Source organism: Sabethes cyaneus, chromosome 3 (assembly GCF_943734655.1).
Source record: "Sabethes cyaneus chromosome 3, idSabCyanKW18_F2, whole genome shotgun sequence".
In the NCBI taxonomy this organism is placed as follows: domain Eukaryota; kingdom Metazoa; phylum Arthropoda; class Insecta; order Diptera; family Culicidae; genus Sabethes; species Sabethes cyaneus.
In genome coordinates, this window is record NC_071355.1 from 252,079,767 (window position 1) to 252,105,900 (window position 26,134).

The 26,134-nt window shown below is 39.7% G+C and overlaps 5 protein-coding genes across 5 annotated transcripts in view; 3 read left to right on the forward strand and 2 right to left on the reverse strand.

The window, feature by feature from the left end:
- Positions 1–26,134, reverse strand: part of LOC128740265 (dual specificity protein phosphatase 3) — an 84,602-nt gene that overhangs the window by 51,783 nt on the left and 6,685 nt on the right. The window lies entirely within an intron of this gene.
- Positions 2,999–3,711, reverse strand: LOC128740266 (uncharacterized). The gene is made up of 2 exons (XM_053835805.1): positions 3,411–3,711; positions 2,999–3,348 (listed from the first exon to the last, which is right to left on the reverse strand). The coding sequence occupies exons 1-2, from the start codon at positions 3,529–3,531 to the stop codon at positions 3,059–3,061; spliced, it is 411 nt and encodes a 136-aa protein (XP_053691780.1). The 5' UTR covers positions 3,532–3,711; the 3' UTR covers positions 2,999–3,058.
- LOC128741088 (mucin-2-like) lies at positions 8,347–10,621 on the forward strand. The gene is made up of 3 exons (XM_053836663.1): positions 8,347–8,353; positions 8,416–9,132; positions 9,885–10,621. The coding sequence occupies exons 1-3, from the start codon at positions 8,347–8,349 to the stop codon at positions 10,619–10,621; spliced, it is 1,461 nt and encodes a 486-aa protein (XP_053692638.1).
- On the forward strand, positions 15,919–16,632 carry LOC128741089 (mucin-2-like). The gene is made up of 2 exons (XM_053836664.1): positions 15,919–15,925; positions 15,989–16,632. The coding sequence occupies exons 1-2, from the start codon at positions 15,919–15,921 to the stop codon at positions 16,630–16,632; spliced, it is 651 nt and encodes a 216-aa protein (XP_053692639.1).
- On the forward strand, positions 17,744–26,117 carry LOC128741090 (mucin-2-like). Its single transcript, XM_053836666.1, has 3 exons — positions 17,744–17,819; positions 17,883–18,603; positions 25,463–26,117. The coding sequence occupies exons 1-3, from the start codon at positions 17,744–17,746 to the stop codon at positions 26,115–26,117; spliced, it is 1,452 nt and encodes a 483-aa protein (XP_053692641.1).

The window sequence follows — 26,134 nt, forward strand, 5'->3', positions numbered from 1 at the left end:
GAAAACGCGGTCAAACGGGATATAAGTGGAGAAATATGGGACAAAAACCGGAAAAGTGGCACAGAAAAAGAAGAAAATATTTACAGGAAAAATGGAAAAGAAAACACGAAAAACAAGAGATTGAAAGAAAAACCGAAGAAGCAAGAACAGAGTAGAAAGGCAGAAAAGATGGAAAAACGGCGCATCCAAAAAAGGAAAACGACGCAAAACGTAGAAAAGGATATAAAAAGATTTGGAAAAATACGAAAACTGGAAACGACAAAAAAAGAGAAAAGACTGAAAACAAGAGAAAACAAAACTAAAAATAAGAACAATGGAACAGAAATCGAATAAAAACAGAACAATAGAACAGGAAATACGTGACAGAAAAAAAGAAAAAGAGGAAAAATGGATGAAATGTGAGTGTAAAAACCAAGAAAACGGTACAGGAAAGAAGAAAGTAATTTCGTGTGCATATCGGGTTTGAAGTAAAATTTCAAGTTTTTTCCTTTTTTTATCGACTATAGGTATAGGTATAGGCACTTCTTCTTTTCCGGAAAGAGTGAACGTTTGATGTGACAAATCAAAAATAAGATGAACTGAAAATCTTGGACTGAAAATATCAAATAAGCGAAGATGACATTAAATCGTAAACCGGAGAACAAAAACGGGATATTTTTTTGAGACGATGGTTCTACAATTAATGAAGGGACGGTAAGGGAAAGTAATGAAGAAGGATTTTTTTTGGGAATGGAGGGGAAATAGTGGAAAGGAGCCAAAACAGAATAAACTTGAGAGAAAAGAAAAAACCGAGCATAGTAAGAGAGAAAAAACGAAACAGGCGAAAAGGATATCGAAAATCGAAAAGGATAGGAGATTTAAAGAGTCGGAAAAGACGAAACTAGAAACGAAGAAAGAAAAAGGAAGAGAAAAGACGAAAAACGGGAAAGAAAATTTAAAAATAAGTTAAAAATAAGAAGAACAACAGAACTGAAAATATGAAAAAAAACGAAACAATGAAGTAAAAAACACGGATCAGAAAAAAAAGGAAAAATAAGAGAAAAAGAAGAAAAATAAAAGAAAAAGAAGAAAAAGAGAAAAGATGAAAAGCGAGAACAAAAATCTAGAAGACGGCGCGGATCAAAAGAAATAACGAAATAAAAAGTGGAAAACGGAACTGGAAAAGAGAAAAAACAGAAAAGAAGTGAATCGTGTGTGAGAGTAAGACAAAAAATGACAATCCTGATTGCAAGTAAAAGTTCGTGTCTAATTTTGTGTTCATATTCAAGTTCAAGTCTAATTTAACGTCCAATATCAAGTACAATTTCCGATTTAAAGCCCAATTTCAAGTCTAACTTAGTTTAAAATTTTAGGTTTAATTTCAAGTCAAATTTAACAGCTACAAAAGACAGTCTTCATGACTGTCGCAGTCACATTTTTGAACCCAGTGGCCTCAAATGTAATGTCTAGTCCAATCTCATGTTTAATTTCAGTCCAATTTACGTCCAATTTCAAGCTTAAGCTTAATTTCAAATCCAATTTTTATTCTAAGTGTAATTCAATTCCAACTTTAAATTTAATTTCAAGTTCAATTTAAAATAAAAATTTTAATTCATTAAAATAAAAATAAAAAAGTCCAACTTCCAGTGTAATTTGAGGCCCAAAAAGTCCAAATTAAAGTCTTCTCTGATGCCCTATATCAAGTTCAATTTGAGGTCCAATTTCTATTGTAATTTCTAGTCCTACCCTAACTCAAGGTTTCATACCAAAACATTCTTCTGAAAGTGTTTTGATAATATCTGATAACTTAATGTTTTTATGGAATTGCCTGCATGCTGCATTATTCTATTCCAATATTATAAAATGTTCTTTTTATGTTGTTACGTTTTTGATAATTATCAGTTTAAGTCGAAGGTAAATTTTATTTTTTCTCTTAGTAATAGAAAATGTAAATAAAAATACTGATAAAGTCAATCGTCAAGCACATATGTTTTATTATAGTAGAAAACCACACACCATAGAATTGATTTTTTCTATATTTAAAGCCAATAAATTTTCCTTATTGACGAAAGACAAAAACTTTTAAATTTCTGCCTTTGTCAGTGTCCAATCGACTTGCAAAATTTCGTGTTCGGCACAGATACAGATTAAGTCTGCAAGTGTGAGGCGAAATGTGCCTCTGCCAGATAATGAAGATAAGAAAAAAAATAGAATTAAATGGAAAACTTTCTCAGTCTACAGATTTTACTAAGACGCTTAACAATGGTACTTTGGCACAATTTATGTAAGCGGAAAAGTTTCTTTGCAAACTTGTTTATTAAAAGTTTTGTGAATAATTTTTGATTGTTGTTCAGAAAAGTGCAACAGTTAACATTCCTTTATTCAACTTGGGTAACCTAGAATGTAATTTCGCAATCCTGTTAGCAAACTGTATTGAAAAATACCACCAACACACATAAACAAGCAATGAGGAAATTTATCTCCCATTCCCAACCCCCCACCAGGGTAGGGCGGGCTGGTGGTGATGTGAGTGACCCACTGCAACCCGACGCATTCCGCTGCCACCAGCTGCTGAGTTTCCGATCGAGGTTGACATTGGCACTCATTCTATCTAGTAAGCGAGTAAACAGCAAGGTAAACAGCGAAACCGTCTCCGCTCCGCTGCCATATAGCACCAAGCGTCGTCCGTCACCATGGCAAAGCAAGCGAACTTGTTTTTAGTTTAATTATAAAACGGACAATGGTGCCAGCAAACGGTGAGTCACTTTCGATACCGAGACGCTTTGACTGAGTACCTGCAGCTTGCTGCCAGAAGACAGCAGTGGTTGGCGAACGGACTGGGTCAGGTTTTCCGGTGGGCGTGCATTCAACCTGAAGGAAACTGTTTACGTAGTACGCCGTCAAAATAAACAATCGAACCGAAGGTATTTCCAGCGATTGGGAAATCGAGCGGGTACTGTTTGGTTTGGAAAAACAGCAAAAATTGATTAAAAAACAATTTTTGTTTATTTCACGGACCACTGAATAAAAGTAATTTGTTTGAGTTTATAAAGTTGACGTAACATTCAAAGAATCTTCGCTATTGGTGTAGAGCTGGAGCCGCAGTCGGAGGAGTTCCGATGTCCTGAATGCACACGGAGTCCGCTTCTCGGTTGCAGGCGTTGGTGATCATATCGAAGATCAAACCATCGCTGCACTGCATCGGGAAGGCATGTTCATCTACGCAGAGGTAGTATTTGGTACAATCGTCCGGATTCGGAATATTTCCTGTTCCCTGATTGCTCTGGCATGGATTACCTTCAGTTACCTTCACGATACAGACGAACAGTACTAACAATGACACCACCAAGTGGAGACTTTTCCAGTTTTCTACACAAAACAAACAATAATTAGTACCACCATCCAAGAATAAGCAATTTTACTGAACGCACTTGTCATTGTAAAACTGCTGAAACACGCGGATACCGTTCTGCACCGTTTCACCAAATTTTGTGCACTGCCAGCAATTTTGTATTGCGAAATCACTTTTAACACGACCCCATCAGTAGACATAATCCATCACTCAACAGACATATCATGTATTTTTTATCAATTGTTTTATGTCATCACTTGTCTCGCTGGACCAACGTAGTGTGGGCGAATTAAATACCACAACGCGAAGCTTTGCAAAATGTTTGATAGAAAAAGTAGACTGTAAGCTCTGTAGTCGGTAAGCATTTCTATTCGTGACGTGTTTCCACAATCATAGATAAATGATCTCAACTGGTCTATCAGCAACTGAACATTTTCGGAAATAGCAATTGCAGGTGCACTTTCCCATCGATCATGAATCAGAAAGCAACGACTTATAGAAATGTTCTGCTTGTTCTTTGCATTGATTTTTAAAAGAAAATCATACCCCACTGAATGTAAAGCAGAATTCAACATGCGTTATTTACTCGTAAATGATCGCGAAGTGATAAGAGATACCAATGGCATTCGCATTGTTTGTCGGTTTGCAAGTGAGGTCGCAATCTATAGCAGACTAAAGAAAATAAAAAAAAATCACTTTTTGTTTTATGAAATCCTGCTAACAAACACTAATAATTCTGTTTTTCATTACCCGCCAAATCATAATCCAAAATTAATTGCCCCCACAAGCGGGCGTCATTCCGTTGAATGTATCGATGTTGGAGTGTCAGCGAAAATGAACTTCTCTGAATGGGAAGTGGACGGTGGTTTTGCAAAGCAAAAGGGAAACATAACCCGACGTCAAAAGTAATGTACCTAACTGTTTACTGATTGATATATTTAAGAAAAGCACACGTGTAACGTGTGCCTCACAACTGCGATAAAATACTGATAAAATATTTTAAAATTAGATTGATGAGAATGTTGATCACAGGTGGTCCCATTGATGAAGCTAATCTAGCTGGTAATGAGTTGTTGTACAGTGGGTTGCCGTTTTTTCAGATTTCATATGAATTTAGGATGAAATCAACTAACAAAATATTCAAACGTACTTATTTGACAAGGCACAGCCGTTTGTTTTTTACTTAGGATTTATTGAAATAAATCAGCATAAAAATTAGAACGTTTTTGACGGATATAACTGATTCATTTCTTGACGGAATAACCAAATTTTCGAACAGAAATTTTTATATTTTTATAATAATTCGTAATTCTTCGCACATTTCTCGTATTCATAAACACAGACACACATGCATAAACGAACTAGCAGTTGTGAAACCAGGCTTGTTTTTGCTCATCTTAACCATAACGAGACAGAGCCATCTTCGTTTTCTATTTAATCCTTTGCTCTGCCTCCGAATGATGCCCGAATACGGGTTTCATCTTGCGCAGATAGAGTCACTGGTGTCCAGAGATAAGCAGACGATTGGATACCGACCTTTCAAAAGCATGTTTTAACCTAAAAATTATTATGTAAGCGTAGGATTACAATACGTTGGATCTTAAAAATACCAACCGATTCGGTGAAGAACTTCAAAATTCCACCATGAAGACTTTTTTTATGCAACTTTTATAGAGAAGACGGGACTAAGACATTTGCTTTGGTCTTAGCCCACCCGTATTGAAGTTCAAAGGATTTGAAATTAAACACAAAATTGGAATTTAGATTGGATAAGACTTCAAACTGGACTTGAAATTGGACTTAACCCATGGTTACTCGCGCGGTTGTATTTTGTACAACGCCTGTGAAACAGTTCACTTTATCTCGGTATATCTCGGAATTCTGGCAACAAAGATCTTTCAGTCGATGAACAAAGTTTTAAGTTGGACTTAAAATGTGAAATTAAATAGGACTTAAAATTGGACTGGACTTTAAAATAGAATTGAAAGGTGGCTTGGAATTCCACTGAAGCTAAAATTAAACTTGCGGTTGGACAAAACATTGTACTTGAATTTAAATTCGAAATCTAACTTAAATAAGGCCGTTGATTGGACCTGACATTAAAGTTAAAATCGGGCTAGAGACTTATTCTATTTTTATACAATTAATTTAGTTATCGTAAGCAGGGCTTGAAAAGGGATCGCAAGTTGAATGTGACTGCCGTGAATGCGATACTTTCCGCATTCAACCTCCGCTTTTTGAACGATCATTTGACTGTTTTTTGAATCCAGTCGATCTGCCGCTTGCGCTGCTGCCGTCTTACAATTCATGCGGCCTCTCTGCAAAAGCAAACAGTCGTACTCCCGCTTTGCCCCGCTTTGCGCATTCATCTGAAGTATCTGAACTGCAAACTGTCTGGAGGCGTAAGATGACGTATTTTTTCGTTTCTCTTTTTGTCTCCAAATCCGCTGCTCACAGTAATAGTTTGTCAAATTAAATTAAATCGCAATTTTCAAAGCAAAAACTATTGAATGTGATAAACTACGTCGATGGTTGCTAGCCAAACGCTCCGCGCACTTCTGTTCTACAAACTGTGAAAACTATATCACCTATTTTAACTCACCTTAACCCGGACGTCGGTCCGATGCAAGCAAAATGTTCGTTTGTATTGGACGGAGTCCGACTGACTTCTTCCATGCACATGTAGTGGTTATTTTTTTGTAGTAGGTTGAATATATGATAGCGCCACATAGCCACATTTGCAGTCATTCGCTGCTCCAAACGGTAAAGGCAACTTGATCGAAACAAAAATGTCAAAAAGGCATTGAACGCATTCGTTCTACTGCGTTCAATCGGCGTTTGACTGAGCAAACTGCCAGTTGTGTTATGCATAGCGTTCGTATTCCATCACTAAATGGACGGTGTGAACTTGAATGTACGTTGATGTGACTGCGGTAGAAAAAGAGGATCGGTCGAAGCCCTGATCGTTAGAATACCGGGCTATAGGAATGACAATTCCGAACTTCCCAGTTGCTGAAATAACTGAAATTATTCAGTTATACATTAAGTTTTTAGAGAAGCCTGAACATGCCAGTGGATAGAGTATAACTAGAAGCAGAGTTAATCTTTTCTTCACACACTGGAGACTAGAGACTATTTGCTCCGTATGCCAAAGGGAATATCGGACAGGCAACTATATGGACCGAATGGATTTGCTTCGTGACCTTCGGACCAAGCATTGGGTAGTGCTCCGGCAGAAAGAAAAGATGAAACCAAACTGAGCTCATTCGGGAGGAGGGTAAAGCAGCAAAGCAATGCAAAAGAAAATAAATTCTCCATTCCTTTTCAGAGAAGGTCCACTTTTACAAAGAAGAACAGATAGAGCGCAGACCAATTCGTTTTCTGAGCTTTGCCAGTAAAATGCTGAGATTAGTTTCAGATAAGCTTGTGTGAAACAACCTTCGTACGTGGAATGATAAACAAGAGAGCAAACAAGCATAGCTCGTTATTGAGTAGTTCTACCTGAAATATATAATTAACAAAACATTTCTGATTTGGATTAAGATTTACCTACATGTTTGATAGGATGAAACATGCACCTTTCACAGATATTACAACTATTTAAAACGCACTAAATGAAACTTTCGGATTGTTTTGTATAGAAAATACTGACAAAGTAGGGAGGCACCGAACCGGAATGACACACAGTACACCGTAGGCAACACTCGCGCAAGCAATCTGTACAGGAAGTGCCATACAAAATCTTGCTGCATTGTAAATGATGCATTGTGCCTTCCAAACTTTGTACACGAGTAGTCCAGATTTTATGTATATTTTTTGCACAAAACCTGTGTAATGATTGGATGACCTTATACAGTGGACTCCCGTTCGTTTGAACGATTCCTCATGCAAACTAACGGGGTTACTTTTTAATTTGAACAACTGGTAACCCGAAATATGCTGAAACCTGTGTGAACTGGCCGCCCTGCTCTTTAATATTGTTTTGGTGGTTAATTTTAGTTGGCAGTTGCAACTGCGAATATTGTATTTTCCGATCGGATTTCTATCTTAATCGTTAGGAAAACGAAATGTGAAACCGATTAATCACGCTAGGTCAGCACAACCAAATCGTGTTTATGTGCATTGTCTGCATAAACAAATGATGTCATGTTGAGAATGACATATGAACCATTTTGAATTTGCACGTCGTGCAAACCAGCGGGGTTCAAATTATAAAGCGTTCAGATTAAAAATGGTCAAACAAACGGGGGTCCACGGTGCAATCAAGAGAGCAACATCTAATTAAACTGTGAAGGTGGTAGGAAGGCGGAGGGAATTACTGATAGGTACAAATATGCAGTTGGCTTAAGATGCCAAGGCTGTAAATATTCCCAGTAACATTCTAGCATCGAAAGCTTAGTTAGTTCTTTCTGTTACGACTATCCACTATATTCTAAATTTATTTCAGTTCAAGTTTTTTGCGAAATAGGGGAGGTCTAAGAAAAGCAGTAATTTTGAAAAAATGTGAAAGAAAATCTATTATGTTTCTTTTTGTTTTTAATTTTGGTGAATTAAACAACTATGTTTAATGTAAACCAATTTATTATAAATTTCAATTAACATTCCCGAAGTTTTGTTGACCTTCAAAATCGTATGATATAAAAATTAAATGGAGGTACAATGATTAACGCAATTATTATTTTTAGAGCTGACAAAACCAAGAATAGATAATGACGGCCTTTGTAAAATCGCTTCCGTGTACGTGAATGAGCAGTGAAGCATTCTAAATTATGCTGATATCGTATCACTATCTAACTAGATACATTACGATACACGAATTGATTGCAGAACTAAATCGAATGGTGCAAATTCTTTGCACTAAGAGAAACCATGATTGATAACTACCACGTGCCGCTCGAACCACAAATGTCGATACCACCCCGTTCAATATAAGTGGTTATGTTCTGGCTCAGTGGAGTTAGTTTAAATTTGATTTCTAACAAAGTTGCACGCAGAAAGTTTAGTTACGACACAACATGTTGAGTATGTTGGCTGATGGTTTGATCATTTGTACTGTTCTATAATCATTCGTATACTATTTTCAGTTTACTGGTTTATAGCATCACTGATTACAGGTACGATAGCATTGGATAATCCATGCAAGACACCTGATTTTGTGCAACTGCCTGATCCGGATGATTGTACAGCTTTCATAATCTGCATAAACGGTTTTCCATTTGCTGGAAAATGTGGCGAAGGATTAATTTTTGACGTGGTTACTAACAACTGCAACAGAGAATCGGAGGCAGTTTGCGTGAAAGATTTAGTCACTCCACCCACCGCTGGGACATCTCCTGACGGTACTACAGCATCCACCACAGATTCCACTGGGGTATCGACTACAGCCGCCGTTACTACAGAAGCTCCTACTGCTCCAACTCCTTCTACACTCGTACCTTCGACCACAGAAGCTCCTACGGCTCCAACTCCATCTACAACCGTCGCTACCACCACGGTAACTCCCACAGCTCCTACTACTTCTCCAACTGTACCACCCACTACTACCATCCCAACTTTACCACCCACAACCACAACCACTACCAACGCTCCAACTCCTACTACCATTCCCACTGTAGCTCCCCCAACGACTCATCCACCGGGAGCTCCGGATTGTCCCCCGTTGGCAGTTTTCTTTGCTCCGCATCCGAACTGCAACCGCTTTTTCCAGTGCTACTTTGGAAGCTTGTTCGTACTCACCTGTCCGTCGAATCTGCACTGGAATCAGCAACAACAGTACTGCGATTGGCCGTTCAACGCCTCGTGTCAATCCGGAGTCTAATTTTTTTGTGGCCTAGTTGCTAAGCTAAGTTAGTAGTGCTGTGGCTAACCAGGTAATGAGATTTATAGTCTACACATTTACTCTATGAATAATTAAATCGAATTGAATTGAATAAAAGAAAACGATAAATTTTATTCTCTGCAAAAAATCACGTTCCTACTGTGTTTTACAGTTCAGATGAAAAAGTCATTAAGTTACCTTAACTTAGTTTAGCGTTCGTTTTTCATTCAGGATGCGACAGCTACGGGAGTGTCTTGTTGTTTTATTTGCTACGCAGAATGCGATATTCATGTACAATACTGAATCATATTTTAAACGCCATAATTTATTGACCAGATTAGTGTTATGTTGATTTCTGAACATATATGGTGCGGTGCATATATAAGCGGTGACTATTAACACTGTTGTATCATTCATCCAAATCAATTCAAACGATATTCGTTCAATATAAAATCAAGGATGAAGTTTATCTTTACACGAATTATAAAGAAAATTAGAAGTCATGTTGGAACAAAATGGCACACAAGCGATTTCGGAATCCCTTCCACTAAATGCTATCAAGATTGGTAGTAATCATGAATCACTCCATAAAAATGATTAGCCAATATCTCTGGCGGTTCAGTTTAAGCTTGAGTTTCGATAAAGTTGGAAGCACGAGGTCTTCAGAGTGTAAAATGATAAGTAGATTTGCTAATTATTCACCGTTTTCCATCAATAATACTCAAACCATTTTAGTGTTATGGATTTTTACTGCCTTAATTATTACTGCGGGAGCAGAGGAAAATCCGTGTCGAACCGAAGATTTTGAAAAATGGCCTGATCCAAATGATTGTGCGAGCTATATTATATGTATAGGAGGAGATCCGCATCCCGCACAATGTGGTAATGGATTGATCTTTGATGTAATAGCAAATGATTGCCGGCCTGAATCGGATTCTGTGTGCGTTAAGGATATAGCTACTCCACCTACGCCAGATGACCCTACCACGCCGCCAGTTACCACCCCGACTGTTACTCCGACGTCCACACCTGTTTCAACTCCTGTTCCAACTCCTGGACCATCTCCTACTTCCGCTCCATCTCCAACGCCCACTCCAGCTACTACTCCTGCTCCATCTCCAACCCCAGCTCCTACTCCTGCTCCATCTCCAACCCCAGCTCCTACTCCTGCTCCATCTCCAACTCCTACCCCAACTTCACCTCCTTCACCAACCCCTGCTCCAACTCCCGCTCCCACAACGGTCCCCACACCGGCTCCCACTCCAGCAACAACGCCGCCAAACGGAGGGGCCCCACATTGTCCTCCGGATAAGGTCTTCTTTGCTCCCCATGCAGATTGCTCGAAGTTCTACCAATGCTACTATGGACACCTGTACGTGCTTTCCTGCCCTCCGAATCAGTACTGGAACCAGCAACTGGAGCACTGCGATTATCCAGGCAACGTCACTTGTCCATCCGGACTATTATTCTAAGCTAAGATTAAGGGTAAGATTATTCTAGTGAGTGTTAGGTTAAGACTATGGTGAAAGTTAGTTATAATAGCAAGTCGCGTCGAATGAACCTACAATTTATAAAAGAATTAAAACAAAGGAAAAGGTATCAATTACAATTTGGATTTGGAAACACATCTGTGCTATTTGTTCAATCTGTTCAACACCTTGCCAACATTAAAATGTTTCTTGGTTCAAAAAAGTGGTCTATAAATTCTTTAATATCTCTTAATTCATTTCAATCATTGCTTAACTGTCCATTGATATATGAAACTCCACACTAGCTACACGCGTAACAGTTACCACCTTCATTCTCGCTCAATGAGAATGACTCTTGGATCAGCCTATGCACTCCTGAACGCCTGTCAGTGGTGTAACATCGAGACCCAAAATGGGTCATTTTCAATTTCAACAAACAAACGGGCAAACGGGACATCAAATAACAGTATTTCTCAATATACGAGTTCTTTATGATAGTTTTCGCTACGCTTTTTCTACACTTTTTGTGCATCAGTTAGACCCGAAATAAGCTTGAGTTAATCTACACACTTCGGAATATCCGCGACACAACACTGTTTATTTTCGAGCTTTTGTGAAATATTACGAATGTACATAATCGGAAATCGGATCTGAACTGAAAAAATACGATCCGTTACATTATACCGAACACACGCCTGAATCAATCGTTTGCTTAGAATCGAATTAAAGCAAAACCCATACTTGGAATATAGCATATCGGAGACTCGGCGGCCTTCAACTATCTCGGTTACTCAATCCTCACTTTCTAGTGCTTTGAAGGGCGGCTCAAATAGCGTCTGCCTCAGAGCGAACGACTGAGTATTTGATGCTGTCTCCTGCAAGCCATGCCTAAGATAGCAGTCGCATGAATGGTAAGGCTCCCATATACTACAAACAACAAATATGGAAATACAGAACAGATCAATCCGCATAGGACACGGTATTCTTTGCCATGAAACGATTAATGGATAATGATTGGTAAGTCGGTACCTGGAATGTCCGAACCCTTCATGAACTGAACATTCATAGCACAACTGAATAATCTACGAGAGAAGCTGTAGGTATGAAGCGCGTATAATGCTAGAGAGTGGCAAATGGAATGGACCAGGTCAGGAGTCACATGAGGCCGTATGAAGAAACGAGTTTGTTTTACTTTTCCCATAAGATTTACACGGGTAAAGCAGGATTACACGTAGGACTACGAAAGCGGGTACAATTCAACCGTGCTTGATGAAAATGTTCAGCAGTAAAAATTTGCGTAACAAAAATTTATAATTTACTGTATTATAATAAATGACCGAAAACATTTATATGCAATTGTTAAATAAAGTTAAGTTCAAATATTCTAAATATCTGTACTAACCGAAAATAAATCGGTTGAAAAAAGGGATGTTTTGCACTGTGGCATACTTCCCAAGCACAGACGTCAAATTGGTATAGATTTAAACGTTGTAAAGAACCTGTTGGAACGGGTTGGTTTGTTACTTTTTTTTGTAAAAGCAAACCACACTAAACATTGTTTGACTGTCGTTCCTGTCTAAGCAACCCGATCAGGAGGAGCTAACAAAATTATAACATGATATGTTTACCAATGGACTATTTCGTTACTGATTTTCCTAACAACGGTTGTTATAAATTAGATAAATTATAACTGCAGTTGTTATAAATCAGTGGCGGTGAGTGGTTGAAATAACAAAAATTCTAACTAAACTTCTTCTAGTAAGTATCTGATTCCGAACAGAGCTTGGTATGGTTTTATCTAAATTGTGACACATTTTGTTAAAAACCAATTGTCAGTATTTCCAGATATTTCAAAAATGTGTCAGCAAATAAAAATATTCCAGTAAATATAATAAATGTGATGCGGCATACATAGTTCATTTACTATTGAATTAATAAGAGTAATAAGACTAGTTTTGTGGTTGCAAATAACATATTATGTTATATGGGTGATATTTAGCATGTTAGTGGTGAAGCCTATATTGCTCATTCATAACTAAATAAGTTACAATTATCAGAATCTGTTTTAAATTTAAAAATTTTTGATTGCTTCTTGCTTCTTACTAATTTGTAACAGATTATGTTATACAGGGATACCTCGATATAAGACAATTTATAATTTCAAAAAATTGTTTATATCGAAATTGTCGTATATCGAAATGTGATTTAAAAAAAAAAAAATTGCATTAGCGGTCGCCAATTAGGTCTGTGTTGTGTGTTTACGTTTCATTTATTATTGTTTGAGCTATTAGTTTTGTACAATTTTTAGGATTTTTATTTTGAAATAATGAACATTTTCATGGCGCCGCTTTTAGAATGGAAAATTTGCTTTGGTGTCGTTACCAACTATGTCTAAGGAAGTTGTCTTATGTTGAGGTAAAAATTGTCTTATATTATAAATTATCGTTTATCGAGGTTCCCAAGTAACAGAATCGGTTTTATTACACTCTTATGATGGCATTTAAGACCAAAATAGTTCAAGAAAACCGCCATAAGAGTACAATAAAACTCACATTGTTACTTGGGTTGCTTTATAACGAGGTTGTCTTATATCGAGGTATCCCTGTAAATATCAAAATGTGTTATAAAACTAATAAAAGGGAAAGTAATCACGAAGAAAATATAATTCGTTAATTTTCACTATTTAGTGATTAAAAATGAAAAATGTAATAAAAATCACATTATTGCAACATCTATTATGAATCAATCCAAAAAGTAAAGCAAAACCTAGGAGCTACATTTTGTTATCGAAACTTGACCTTCTGTTTTTATACGACAGACTTCGCAGAAAGCTGTTAGAGTACAGGACAATTGCAGGGCCAGTTGATACGATCCTATTGACACTCCCAGCCTAGATTCGAACATACGACGACTAGCTTACTAGGCCAGCATCATACCTCGAGGCCAACTGCGAGACAATAAATCAATCCATTGGTATTCACACCATCAAAATTCATTCATAATTGGCAGAACGTTCAAAAATTTTCATTCTTTTGGTCACACTCGAATTTTTTGATTTTTTGGAATGACACCCTATCTCAAACCTTGCCGTACGACATTAAGAAGACAATTAGTGAACTGAAATGGTCGCTCCACAAGGACTCAGATGTTTATGCTAGTTTCGGGAGCACAACTTGCACGCTTACAATCTGTTTGTTGACTTTAAGGCGGTGTACGATTCAGTCAAACGAAATAAGCAGTGGGATAGAACCGAAAATGATGAACTTTTTGGTGGAGTACAAACAGAAAGCGGAATGTGGCGTAGGCATATGAACCTCGAGCTGGCATTGCTTGGAGAGAAATCTGCTCGCTTCAAAAACTCCACTGACACCAGGAATAGAGGAGCTCAACGTGCTAGATAACTCGAGAACGTTGAAGGGACTGTCGAGACGCTCAACGAATTGACGACAACTAGCCTGATACTGAATATACCACGGCTCAAGGAGCTAGAAGAATTGTGAGCTTCAATTTCATTGCTTTTAGTACATGCCCTCGTTTCAGTTTATTCATCACGAAAACGGCTGAGGCATGATTTTAACCCATCCAGTGTCGTACAAATCACGGTCCTTCCAGCGTCGTACACAAATAGTTGCGTTGGAAAACCGGTTCCGGTACCGACTTTCGTACGATGGATAAGAATCTCTCCAAGCAGGGCCAGCTCAAGGTTCATATGCCTACGCCACACTCCGCTTTCCGTTTTTACTCCACAAAAAAGTTCATCTTTCGTTGGAATACGGCAAGCTCACGTGTGTATATCTTCCGTAAGCAGAGCAGAGTCTCGAATCAGTGAATGAATCTCAGTTTGGTTAGCGTTTTATACATCTTCAGTCATCGACATAAAAACGTCTTGTTGGGGGAAAATTGGGCCCTATTTCCAGTTTAAATGCACCGTTGAATCTCCTCACTGGTCACGTTCGTGGGGGATGACGTAGTTTTCTTTTGATTGAAAATTGATTTATAGCCCAATCCTCCTAGTTTCCATTTTTATTCTGGCGTAGATTGCCTCCGCTGTCCAACAGTTTCTAGTAAGTTTCCGTCAAGTTCGTCTGAGAACTAGGCTTAGCGGTTTTCCTCAGGATCGTTCCTCTCGACAGTCCATTAACGCTGCTAAAACTAAGTACATGGTGACTGACAGGGAACGTAGGAGTCCAAATGGTGTGAGTGTCGAGTAGTGGAGCAATTCCCAAACCTTGGTAAGCTCGTGACATGTGATAACGATGTGAGCTACGAATTACAGTCATGAATCGAGTTTTCTACGAATTACTTAGTCAGTAGAACTTTCGTAGTTTCTGATCTGACGATTACTTTGTTGCTTACAAATAAATTCTCAAATATGTTGCTTTTCAAAATCTGAAATTTTCTAAATCGATGATGAATTAAATCTAAACTGTAAGAGTGCAAACCTTTCTTTGAATTTTTTTTCTGAAAATTGTGTAATCCATTCTAGCAAAAAGCCTAGGCTGACATCCCTACGGTTATCTACAATGATGATAATAAATTGCTGGCCCTAATCTACGGAAGTGAATATAACTACCTATCCAACCGTGTTATCAGCTAATGTAGCCTACCGGATAGGCTGCATTTTTTTCGGCGTTAATTAGGCAGCGCACCTGTCTGATAATGGCCCAACACAGACAATGGATTGTATTTTTTTGTTTTCTACTAATATGGTCAGGATTTTTTTTCTTGGAAATATTTTCAGTTAACAATTGTTATTATGAATCGACAAATTTTAAGAGAACAAAAGAAGAAAATTTCTACCTTACTAGATACTAGTATACTAGAAGTAGAAGGTGCTGTTACATGACAGTTTTCACGTAAACAAATATTTTTTTCTGAAAATTTTGAAAGTCAACGCAGTCGTTCAAAACTTTAGCTACAATTAATTTCAGCTGTAATTACAGGCGTCACGTATCAAAACGGTGTACTACAATGATGTAGTACAACTTGCATCCAATTCTTCCAAAATAAATCACTGCATGAGAGGCTATTATTAAACTCGATATGACCTTTGAATCAATGCTACCATTTTTTTCCATGCATCAAAAAGTGTCATGTAAGTTGTGAAGAACATAGTGAAAAAATGCTCGAAATTTACGTTGGCATACCTGCGATTTCGCAAACCTCTGCGCTGAAGGAAATCATGATTGATGATAAGTGCTGAACCAGTCAATAAAAGTGATTAACCGCGGCTTCAGCGAGGTCAGTTTGAATTTAGATTTTGACAAAGTTGCAAGCTTAGTAAATAGTTACAGTGAAAAATGAAAAGTAAGTGATCAAATATTTGGTTTAAAGGCCCGAATAAAAAATTTTGCAAATTACACTTTGCAGAATTCTGGATTTTAGCAATCTTTATAGTGCTAACTGTGGCAGAGGAAGACAATCCGTGCATAGGAAACGAAGGAGTTCGCAGATTTCCCGATCCCACCGATTGTACACGATTCTTTCTATGCATCGGAGAAGAGTCATTTCCCTCGCAATGTGGAGTGAATTTGATTTTTGACGTCGTCACAGAACACTGCAATGAAGAACACGTCTCCGTGTGCATTAAGGATATTGAAACTCCTCCAACGCCTTCAGTACCAGGTGACACTACAGTGACACCTCCAGGGGAAGAAACCACCGGAGTCCCAGAGGCGCCCACTCCAGGAGGACCAACAACAAATGTCCCAGAGGCTCCCACTCCAACACCTGCTCCAGTAACTACTCCAGCACCTGGTCCAGTAACCACTCCTACACTTGCTCCACCAGTGACAACTCCCACTCCAGCGCCAGTAACCACACCTCCGCCAGGTCCGACCCCACACTGTCCCCCGGATCAGGTATTTTATGCACCCCACCCGGACTGCACCAGATTCTTCCGCTGCGTCTTCGGAACGCTGCACGTGCTCGACTGTCCCCCGAACCAGCACTGGAACCAGGAACGAGAATTCTGCGATCATCCTTTCAATGTTCAGTGTCCATCATCCGCGTAAGGACCGGATGAGCCACAGACACGGGTTGTAAAAATTTACTGCACGTGCTGATTTATCTAATCAGTGCGACATTCTCCGGCATCGGCAATTTTACGGCGCAATTCAAGTTTCGGGATTACCAAGCTCTACCAAGCTCTACCGCAGCTTCGTCACTTTGCATTCGTCATCAAAAGCTTTCTCGACGAGTCGTGGTTCACATTTGAAAACAACCTAATACGGGGATAGTAATTCCGTTTTTTACTAAAATAGAAACATCTGATTCGCAGTGAATGAAGCACCTATGAATTAAATAAATTTAAGCGACTATTTTTAACTGTTACTAATTTATTGTATGAGTTAAGTTCGTTTGTTATGCCATTATCGATTAGTTATTTTAAATAAAACTCAATTTCTTTCTGCAAATTATGTAACTTCTCAATTTCTTTCTCAATTACTTTCTGCAAATTATGTAATAGGTTCTTCCAAAAATTTTAGGTTGATACCCCTAGGATTATCTACAATGATCTACAAAATTAATCTCCGGAAGTGAATAACCTATCCAATCGTGTTATCAACAAATGTAGCTTAACGAATAGGCTGCCTTTTTTTGGGTGGCAAATGTGATAAGCTAATCAGTATGGCATTAATTAGGCAGCGCACCTTTTCTGATAATGCTACAACACAGACATTGAATTGCGGTCAACTAATACGGTCAAGATTTTTTTTATTCTTTGAAATATTTCCAGTAAACAATTGTCATTATGAATCGACAAATTTCAAAAGAACCAAGGAAGAAAATTTCTCCCTTTAGTATACTTAAAGATACTGTAGATTTTTTTTGATAATTAGAATAGTCAACTCAACCATTCAAAACTTTAGGTACAATGGAATTTCGCAATAATTATGGGCATCGCGTACCAAATCGGTACAAAATTCTTCCAAAATAAAACACTTAAACTTAAGGTAACCCAATTTTTTCTAACGTTTCTAAAGTTTCATGTAAGTTTTGTAGAATATAGTGAAATAATGCCCGAAATTTACGTTGGAATCCAGTGGCATACCTGCAATTTTGCAAACCTTTACGCTGAAAAAAATTCATGATTGATGATAAGTGCTGAACCACTCAATAAAAATGATTAGCCACGGCTTCAGCGAGGTCAGTTTGAATTTGGATTTCGATAAAGTTGCAAGCTTGGTAAAAATGAAAAGTAAGTAATCAAATATTTGATTTAAAAGCACGAATAAAAAATGTTGGAATTTACACTTCGCAGAGTTATGGATTTTAGCACTCTTCATAGTGCTAACTGTGGCACAGGGTGATAATCCATGCATAGGAAACGTAGGAGTTCGCAGATTGCCCGATCCCACCGATTGTACACGATTCTATCTATGCATCGAAGAAAATGCGTTTCTCACGCAATGCGGAGTGAACTTGATTTTTGACGTCATCACAGAAAACTGCAATGAAGAGCACGTCTCCGTGTGCATTAAGGATATTGTAACCCCTCCAACGCCTTCAGTACCTGGTGATACTACAGTGACACCTCCGGGGGAAGAAACCACCGCAGTCCCAGAAGCGCCTACTCCAGAAGACGAAACCCCGGGTGTTCCAGAAGCGCCCACTCCAGGAGAACCAACAACCATTATTCCTGAAGCGCCCACTCCAACACCTGCTCCGATAACCACTCCTTCTCCTGCTCCTCCAATAACCACTCCTGCTCCTACACCTGCTCCACCAATAACCACTCCCGCACCAGCTCCAGTTACCACTCCTCCTACTCCTGCACCAGCACCAGTAACAACTCCAGCCCCTGGTCCGATCCCACACTGTCCCCCGGATCAGCTATTTTATGCACCCCACCCGGATTGCACCAGATTCTTCCGTTGCGTCTTCGGAACCCTGCACGTGCTCGACTGTCCACCGAACCTGTACTGGAACCAGGAGCGAGAATTCTGTGATCACCCGTTCAACGTTCAGTGTCCATCATCCGCGTAAACCACCAGTCCACCGGTGGTAGGATAGGACTGGATGAAAATTTACGTACTGATTTATCTAATCAGTGCGACATTCTCTGGCATCGGATTTTACGGCGCAATTCAAATTTTTCAGGACTCGCATCGGTTCGTCACGCGGTGTTCGTTATCAAAAGCTTTCTCGACGTTTCATGGCTCATGTTCGAAAACAACCTAAAACGGGGATATAGTTATTCCGTTTTTACTAAAATAGACAAATACAGTCTTCAGTGAATGAAGTTATTTTAACTGTTACTAATTTATTGTATGCGTTAAGTTAATTTAATAAGCCATTCATGATTCGTTAATGAAAATAAAACTCGACTAGAATAATTTCCATTTTTAACTTTCAGTTTTTAGTTGAACTTCTTGAACTGAATTTCGTAACGTGTGTAGAATCACAGTAGGCATGTCAGAATAAGTGCACTTGTCTTCATCGTTGCGTCACCTCCTGCACGATCACGGTGAGTTGGCCGAACTGTTGAATTACTGTAACTTGACGGTATGTGATGTCTTGAAACGATTTGAAAAAAATATGACCTCGTAATCCGGAAGTGGCAGAAAAGCAAAGCCGTTGATCATAAAATTCGTTCAAAAGTAGTGACAATTTGAAAATAATTCGAAAAAGGGACCCGGAATTGTCATCGATAGACGCAGCGAAAATGGCAAGAGTTTCCTAGATCCAGAAAGTATGTACAGTGTCGGACAAAACATTAACCACTTTCATGCAAAAAAAATTCAAATTAACTTTTAACTGCCAATTCAAATATAGTATATGCGAAAACTAGCGGCACGAACTTATACTAGTATGACAACTTTGAAAACCGAAAGTTAACGCAATCAAAGCAACCCGTTTTAGCTAAGACTGTCAAAAAAGACAAAACCATGCCTAAGGCTTTCAGACCGATAAGTCTTACTTCAACGCTTCTTAAGCTGATGGAGAAAATCACGGATAACTATATCCGCAATGAGTTTTTAAAAAATTCTCCGTTACATGTAAATCAACATACATACCAGCTTAGTGACGTTAATTGAGAAATATCAAGAGACGGCACTTTGTGCTTTTCTTGATATTGAAGGCGCTTTCGATAACACGTCCTTCGCGTCAATTAATACGGCTCTCTGTCAAAAGAGAATCAACCACACTACAATGAGCTCAAGCATGAGATTCAAGCAATGCTCTCGAGCAGACAAATTACAGCATCATTGGGAGATACGTCGGTCACGATTTCGGTGATCAAAGGATGTCCACAGGGAAGAGTTCTCTCTCCCCTGCTCTGGTCACTGGTGGCCGACGCACTCCTTCACAAGCTATCACAGCTTGGTTATGAGACCATTGCTTACGCCGACGACGTTGTACTTATCGTCAGAGGAAAGTTTGACGCAGTATTGTCAAGTCACTTGCAAGGAACTCTAAACACCACCATGTTATGGTGCTCACAAGAGGGACTTAATGTTAACCCCACCAAAACAGTCGTTATATCATTCACTAGGCGAAGGAAACATACCATTACTCCCCATATACTGAAAGGTGTCAGAATGGGCTTCAGTAATGAAGTCAAACACCTCGGAATAATTCTCGATAAAAAACTGAACTGGGCTTGCCACCTAGATTATGTTGTTAAGAAAGCAACTTCGGCTATCTGGGCATGCAGCTCACTGTTTGGGAAAACCTGGGGATTGAAACCTCAACTAGCCTTTTGGTCATATACTACTATTGCACGGCCTAGAATAACCTATGCTGCAGTCGTATGGTGGCCAAAGGTGAATGAGGTGACAGCCCAAGCCGAACTAAACAAAGTTCAGCGCCTGGCCTGTCTTACAGTTACCAGTGCCATGCGTACAACACCTACTGCAGCCATGGAGGCAATGCTATGCTTACTGCCTTTGCATCTTCATGTGAAGAAGGAAGCAGAGCTCGGCGCACTACGGTTGCAAAGGAGTAAAACTATTCTCGAAGGTGAATAAATCGGTCATTTTCGCATACTTCGGGAGTTCAATCTGACACCCTTAGTAACTTCAGTCTCTGACTGCATGAAAGCCATGCCCAATATGGACGTTCCATACGAGGTGATTGAAACAGATCACTCAATGTGGAATAATGGAGGGCCCGATCTTCCATCTGGAACTATCTGCTTTTTTACAAATGGTTCAAAAATGGGGGCCTGCACAGGCTCCGGAGTCTCATTAGGAAAGTGGCCCACCGTTTTCAAGCAGAAGTATATGCAATATACATCTGTGCAACAATATGCTTGAAACGAAAGTACAGGCATGCGAAAATCGGTATCTTCACGGACAGCCAAGCAGCACTACTGGCACTCAAGTCCGCCAAATGCGTGTCCAAATTAGTTTGGGAATGCAGCACAGCATTGAGGGAGCTCTCCCGCCAAAACAAAGTTTTATTACTTTGGGTGCCCGGTCACTGTGGAATCGAGGACAATGAATTTGCTGACAACCTAGCAAGACAAGGATCACCTCAGCAATTTATTGGTCTTTAACCGTTTCTGGGCACCTCCACATCCGCCGTGAAAGGCGAACTGATGACATGGGAAAAGCTAGAAATAGCATCCCGTTGGAATCAAACATAGGGTTGTAGACAAGCCAAACAGCTTATCTACCCAAACCCTGCAGTAGCTAAAAAACTACTCCATTTAACTCGTAGTGAACTACGCATAATCACGGGACTCCTAACAGGACACAGCCCCGCTCTTTATCATTTGAAGAATATCGGCAAGGTATCATCCGACACCTGCCGCTTTTGTAACTCTGAACCTGAAAGTTCAGCGCATTTGCTCTGCTATTGCGGAGCTCTTGCGTTATCAAGGCACAACTTCTTTGGAAGTTTCCTTCTTACTCCATATCAGGTATGGAGCCTAAATCCCAAAACGATCACTGGCTGTATAAACCATGTAGTACCGAATTGGGGCACAGGATTACAACTATCCCGCTCAACTCCATCAATAGGTATGAGCGATCCGTAAACTGTGTACAGCAATCGGGGCCTGCCACAAAAGACGATCATTAAGACTGTCGCAGTGGCCTTTTAACCCAATGCCTTTCTGGCATACAAAAAAACCGTTTTAGCAAGATGCACTGATAGCTGTCAAAAGTTGAAAACCAATGAGACAAAATTTAGGACCAGTTCCTCGTTTCGGCTGTTTCGAGTGTTGTTTCGACCGATTTTTGAAAAAAAAATTGATGGTTTCTCGGTGGAATTTTGTGTTTTTTGGATCCTGGTGAACCTCCAAGAATGATCGCTTCAAGGCCTCGAAAAAGATCCGGGACGAACTGAATTGAGTTCCCGGACAGTTCACCGGCGGCTGGTGGAGTAGGGGCTAGGCGGTGAAAGCTCCCGGAAGTTCCCGATGCTGACGCCCGAGCATCTGAAGGCGCGGCTGAAGTTCGAGAAAGGCCACTTCGATTGGATCGGTCCGGAGAAGGAAGAGCAGTGGCGAAATATACTGTGGTCCAATGAGACTCATCAGTTCTGATGGAAAAACTTGGGTTCATCGCACAATACGCTGCGCTTACATTTTCAAGCGTGGAGGAGGGAACATTATGGTGTGGAGGTGCCTCTCCTGGTACGGGGTTGGCCCCCTGTACTGAGTGGATAAGACCATGAATCAAATCATGCCCAAATCCTAAGGGATGTTATGCTGCCACACGCCGAGTGGGAGATGACCCTGAAATGGCAGTTTATGCAGGATAACGATCCTTAGCACACCGCCAAGACCGTCAGAAGGCGGTTCCAGGATAAGAAAGTCGACGTCATGGAGTGACCAGCGCAGTCGCCGGATCTGCTCCCTATAGAGAACCTATGGGAGATCTTAAAAAGTTCGGTGTACACGGAGAAGTCGAAGAATAAGCAGCAACTGTGGGAAAGGATCCAAGCTTGTTGGTACGCCATCCCGTTCACCACGTACCAGAAGCTAGTGGAATCCATGCCAAACCGGGTGCATGAAGTGATGCAGTGATGCAACAATCCAGTAAACCATTTGGTTTGTGTATCTCGATTGCTGAGAACTGAGAAATACGAACGAAAAAGCTATATTTCACGCCATATAAGAAACATATAAGTACTAAAGTGGAGGCAATCTACGTGCGAAAATTTTGACATTTATTTGTAATTCTATCGCCGGGTCACACCTTCAATAGCGATATTGAATAACATACAGGACAGGACATCCCCTTGCCGTAACCCTCTGCGCGATTCGAAAGGACTCGAGAGTGTCCCCGAAATGCGCACGTAGCACATCACTCGCTCCAGAGTAGCCTTGATCAGCCGCGTCAGTTTGTCCGGAAAACCGTACTCGTGCATTATCTGTTCTCGTTCAACTGTATCGTATGCTGCCCTGAAATTCATTTTTTTGAAACGGTGGTTCTACAATTGATGAAGGGACGGTAGGGGAAAGCAATGAAAATTTTTTGAATGGTGGGGAAAGAGTGGAAAGGTGATGGATTTCATAACCGATGTCATGTCCAATTCAAGTTAAATTCAGTTCTGATTTCAACTCCAACTTCGATTGTTCTTTATAAAATTAAATTGGAAAAGTCGTGATGGTGGAACCGAAAATTCTGGAGATTTTTACCTGATCGGATGATAGGATTTCTGCGATAAGTAAATTGATTGCATGAAACGATCGGTGACGGCTACGGTTACAGTTATTTGATAAATTACAAGCCAAAATATGCTTTTGAAAGGTGGGTGTCCCTATCTTGTAAATTAGTGCGTCATCAGTTTTGCAGTTAAATTTGCAGTGATTAACCCTCCAGTGCCCAAGTTTTTTTTTTTCATTTTACATAATTATTTTGTCTTTCACATGAAATAAATGCTTCAAATTAACGTACTACTTAGATTGTAATGGGAAGGTATGAGTGTATGTTAAAAAGAAGCATAAAGAATTTATAAGGACTAATAGAGGTTTCCTCCTAGCCTGGCGGGGCGGGGTTGGCCGCTAAAGGCGTAATTGATATCTCGACCAGCAAAAAACACAGTTGATATAGGTACTGCGATTGCTGCAAACTCGATACGCTTTCGGTCTTAGTGACTAACTGAGCCAAGCCTACTGAGTATGGACACGAAAGCTTTCCAACGAAAGAAAAGTTTTGCGAGCCAAAAGCAAAGTTCCATGGTTTTTTTTTCTATTCCGGCGTGTATTTGCAGTTGATTTTAATTACTCTTCTGAGCTGTTATTCGCTGATGCCACTGAAAACAACTTTCTCTGGCATTCCGTTTGCATAAAATAGCAGATTGTGTTTCATCTCTTAATGGCTACTAAAGTTTTTTTTTTTTAATTGAAAAGTTTCAGATGAAAATAGATCAATAGTTTCTGCCAGCCTGCATGAATTAAAGCTCGAAAGGTCAGTCAGACCAAAATCAATATTTACAGTTCAACCAGTCCTGTAAAGATAAAATTTCCACTTCTTTACTGCCACAGGAAATTATGGCAAACAATTATATTTTAAGTAAGGCTCTAAACTAGTAATTAGCAAAACAATTATTAAAGTTTAATGCAGAATGGAATATGTTGAACAAATTCGTTAGGGTGACAATAAGACATGATCGATTTCGCTCACTAAAACACGTTTCTTCATGCTGTTGATTTTTGTCCCGTCGTGTAGTTTTGAACAAGTTTAGCACCTACTTCTGAAGTACAAATAAGTGTTACTGGCCAAGAGCCACAATAAAAAAACGAAAGCCCACCATAGAACCCTCATGAATATTCGGTTAAGTGTGATGAATAATGTGCTCCGCTATCGACAACTTCCACCATCTTCCATGGTCACAGAAAGGAAATTTAGTAACGATGTTCATGTTTTCCGTAGGAAAATCCGTCGCCCGATACTGGTACAAGAAGAAAAAATTAATGAAAGACTATTTATTCTGTCCTTTGTCGCTTTCGCTTGATCTGTGTTGATGTTGGTCACCGATGAGGGGCGATATTGTCACTGCCATCGACGACACGATGACAACAAAAACAACTACGAACTTAGCGAGAGGCCCAGCAAGGACGCCGACGACGACGACGACGACGACGAATGGCTGCGAAATCCTGCCGCCGTTTGCAGAAATTGCGCTTCCCATTGAGGTTTTGGTTATTGGATAAGATATTCGCCGCTCGGCTCGGCCTCGCCGCCGGAACCGCACTGCTGTATTGTATTATAGGCGAAACTATTCTATTCTGCTGGCTCATTCAAACGTAATTGCGCTTCGGATCCACCGACCGACCGACGAAGAGCTTCCACTACTGGGTGGCGCCCGAAGGCCATTCAGCAGGATGTCGTTAGCAAATGAAGCGAAGAAATCCATTGATGATTTTTTGTTTGCCTCATGGATTTAAACTAGAGTGAACGATTCTACACGAGCAGGAACGAGAAGCTTTGAATCGGGTGGCTTTTTCAATTAGTATAACGAAGTCTTACAGAAAGTGACTCAATTCAAACGAGATAAAGGCGTTGGAAACTCTTAACGAACTACTTTTATTGAATCGGAGCAGCCTTATTTATAACTTTTCAGTAGAAATTATGATTTATTAATGAATGCTGTAGATAGTGTTTATCGAAGGGGAGGAAACATGTGTAATTTTTATCAGCAGTACTGGACTGATGAGTAATGACATCCGTGAAATGAAATGATCAAAACAATTTTTGTTTAGTTTGTGAATTTCTGCGCTTTGTAAGCGACGACAGAAAAAAAATCTCTGAGTAAATTTTGATTTGAAAAAATGATCAGTAAGTTTTATTGCAGCAATAGAAGACTAACTAACAAGTAATTGTTACTTATTAACACATTCACTTCAGATTTGTTATGGTTCGCATTGATAGCGTTAATAACCAGTGTTCAAGCATCAAACAACCCATGTGAAGGAGTCCTCGGATATGCACAAGTTCCCGATCCGAACGACTGCCAATGGTACTTCCAGTGTATCAACCATTTCGGATTCCCTGCGCAGTGCTCTACTGGGTTGATTTTTGATATTCTCACCAGCAACTGTAATCGGCCGGAAGTATCAGTATGCATTCTAGATGTTTCGACACCACCAACACCGACCGGTCCTTCCAATGCAACTTCAACGACCTCAAGTACTACGCCGAAGACTTCCACAACTAGGAAAACTACCACAACTACGAGAACATCCACATTGAGGACGACGACAACCACTAGAACTTCTACACCGAGAACGACCACACCAATCACAACTTCAGTACCGGAAATAACAACAACCACAGAAACATCTTCACCGGAATCAACTTTAACGGAGGAAATTACTACACCAGAAGCGACTACAATTACGACAACCACAACGATTGATCCAGCGCCGATTTGTCTTCCGGATCAACTGTTTTACGCTCCCCATCCGGACTGCAATCGCTTTTTCCGCTGTATTTTTGGTTACCTATTTGTGTTGGAATGTCCTCCAAATCAGTACTGGAACCAGGAAAAGGAACAATGCGATCGTCAAGAGAACGTGCAGTGCCAGCGAATAAACTGATATGTAATCATAAAATT

Bases quoted from the DNA above. Each gene is read 5' to 3' on its own strand.
- LOC128740266 (XM_053835805.1), bottom strand. From the start codon at position 3,531: ATGTCTACTGATGGGGTCGTGTTAAAAGTGATTTCGCAATACAAAATT. The intron at 3,349-3,410 runs GTGCGTTCAGTA...TGTTTTGTGTAG, and splicing joins CAGCAGTTTTACAATGACAA to AAAACTGGAAAAGTCTCCAC.
- LOC128741090 (XM_053836666.1), top strand. From the start codon at position 17,744: ATGATTAGCCACGGCTTCAGCGAGGTCAGTTTGAATTTGGATTTCGAT. The intron at 17,820-17,882 runs GTAAGTAATCAA...TACACTTCGCAG, and splicing joins AAGCTTGGTAAAAATGAAAA to AGTTATGGATTTTAGCACTC. The intron at 18,604-25,462 runs GTAAACCACCAG...GTTAATAACCAG, and splicing joins GTTCAGTGTCCATCATCCGC to TGTTCAAGCATCAAACAACC.
- LOC128741088 (XM_053836663.1), top strand. The intron at 9,133-9,884 runs GTCAATCCGGAG...AAACCATTTTAG, and splicing joins TTGGCCGTTCAACGCCTCGT to TGTTATGGATTTTTACTGCC.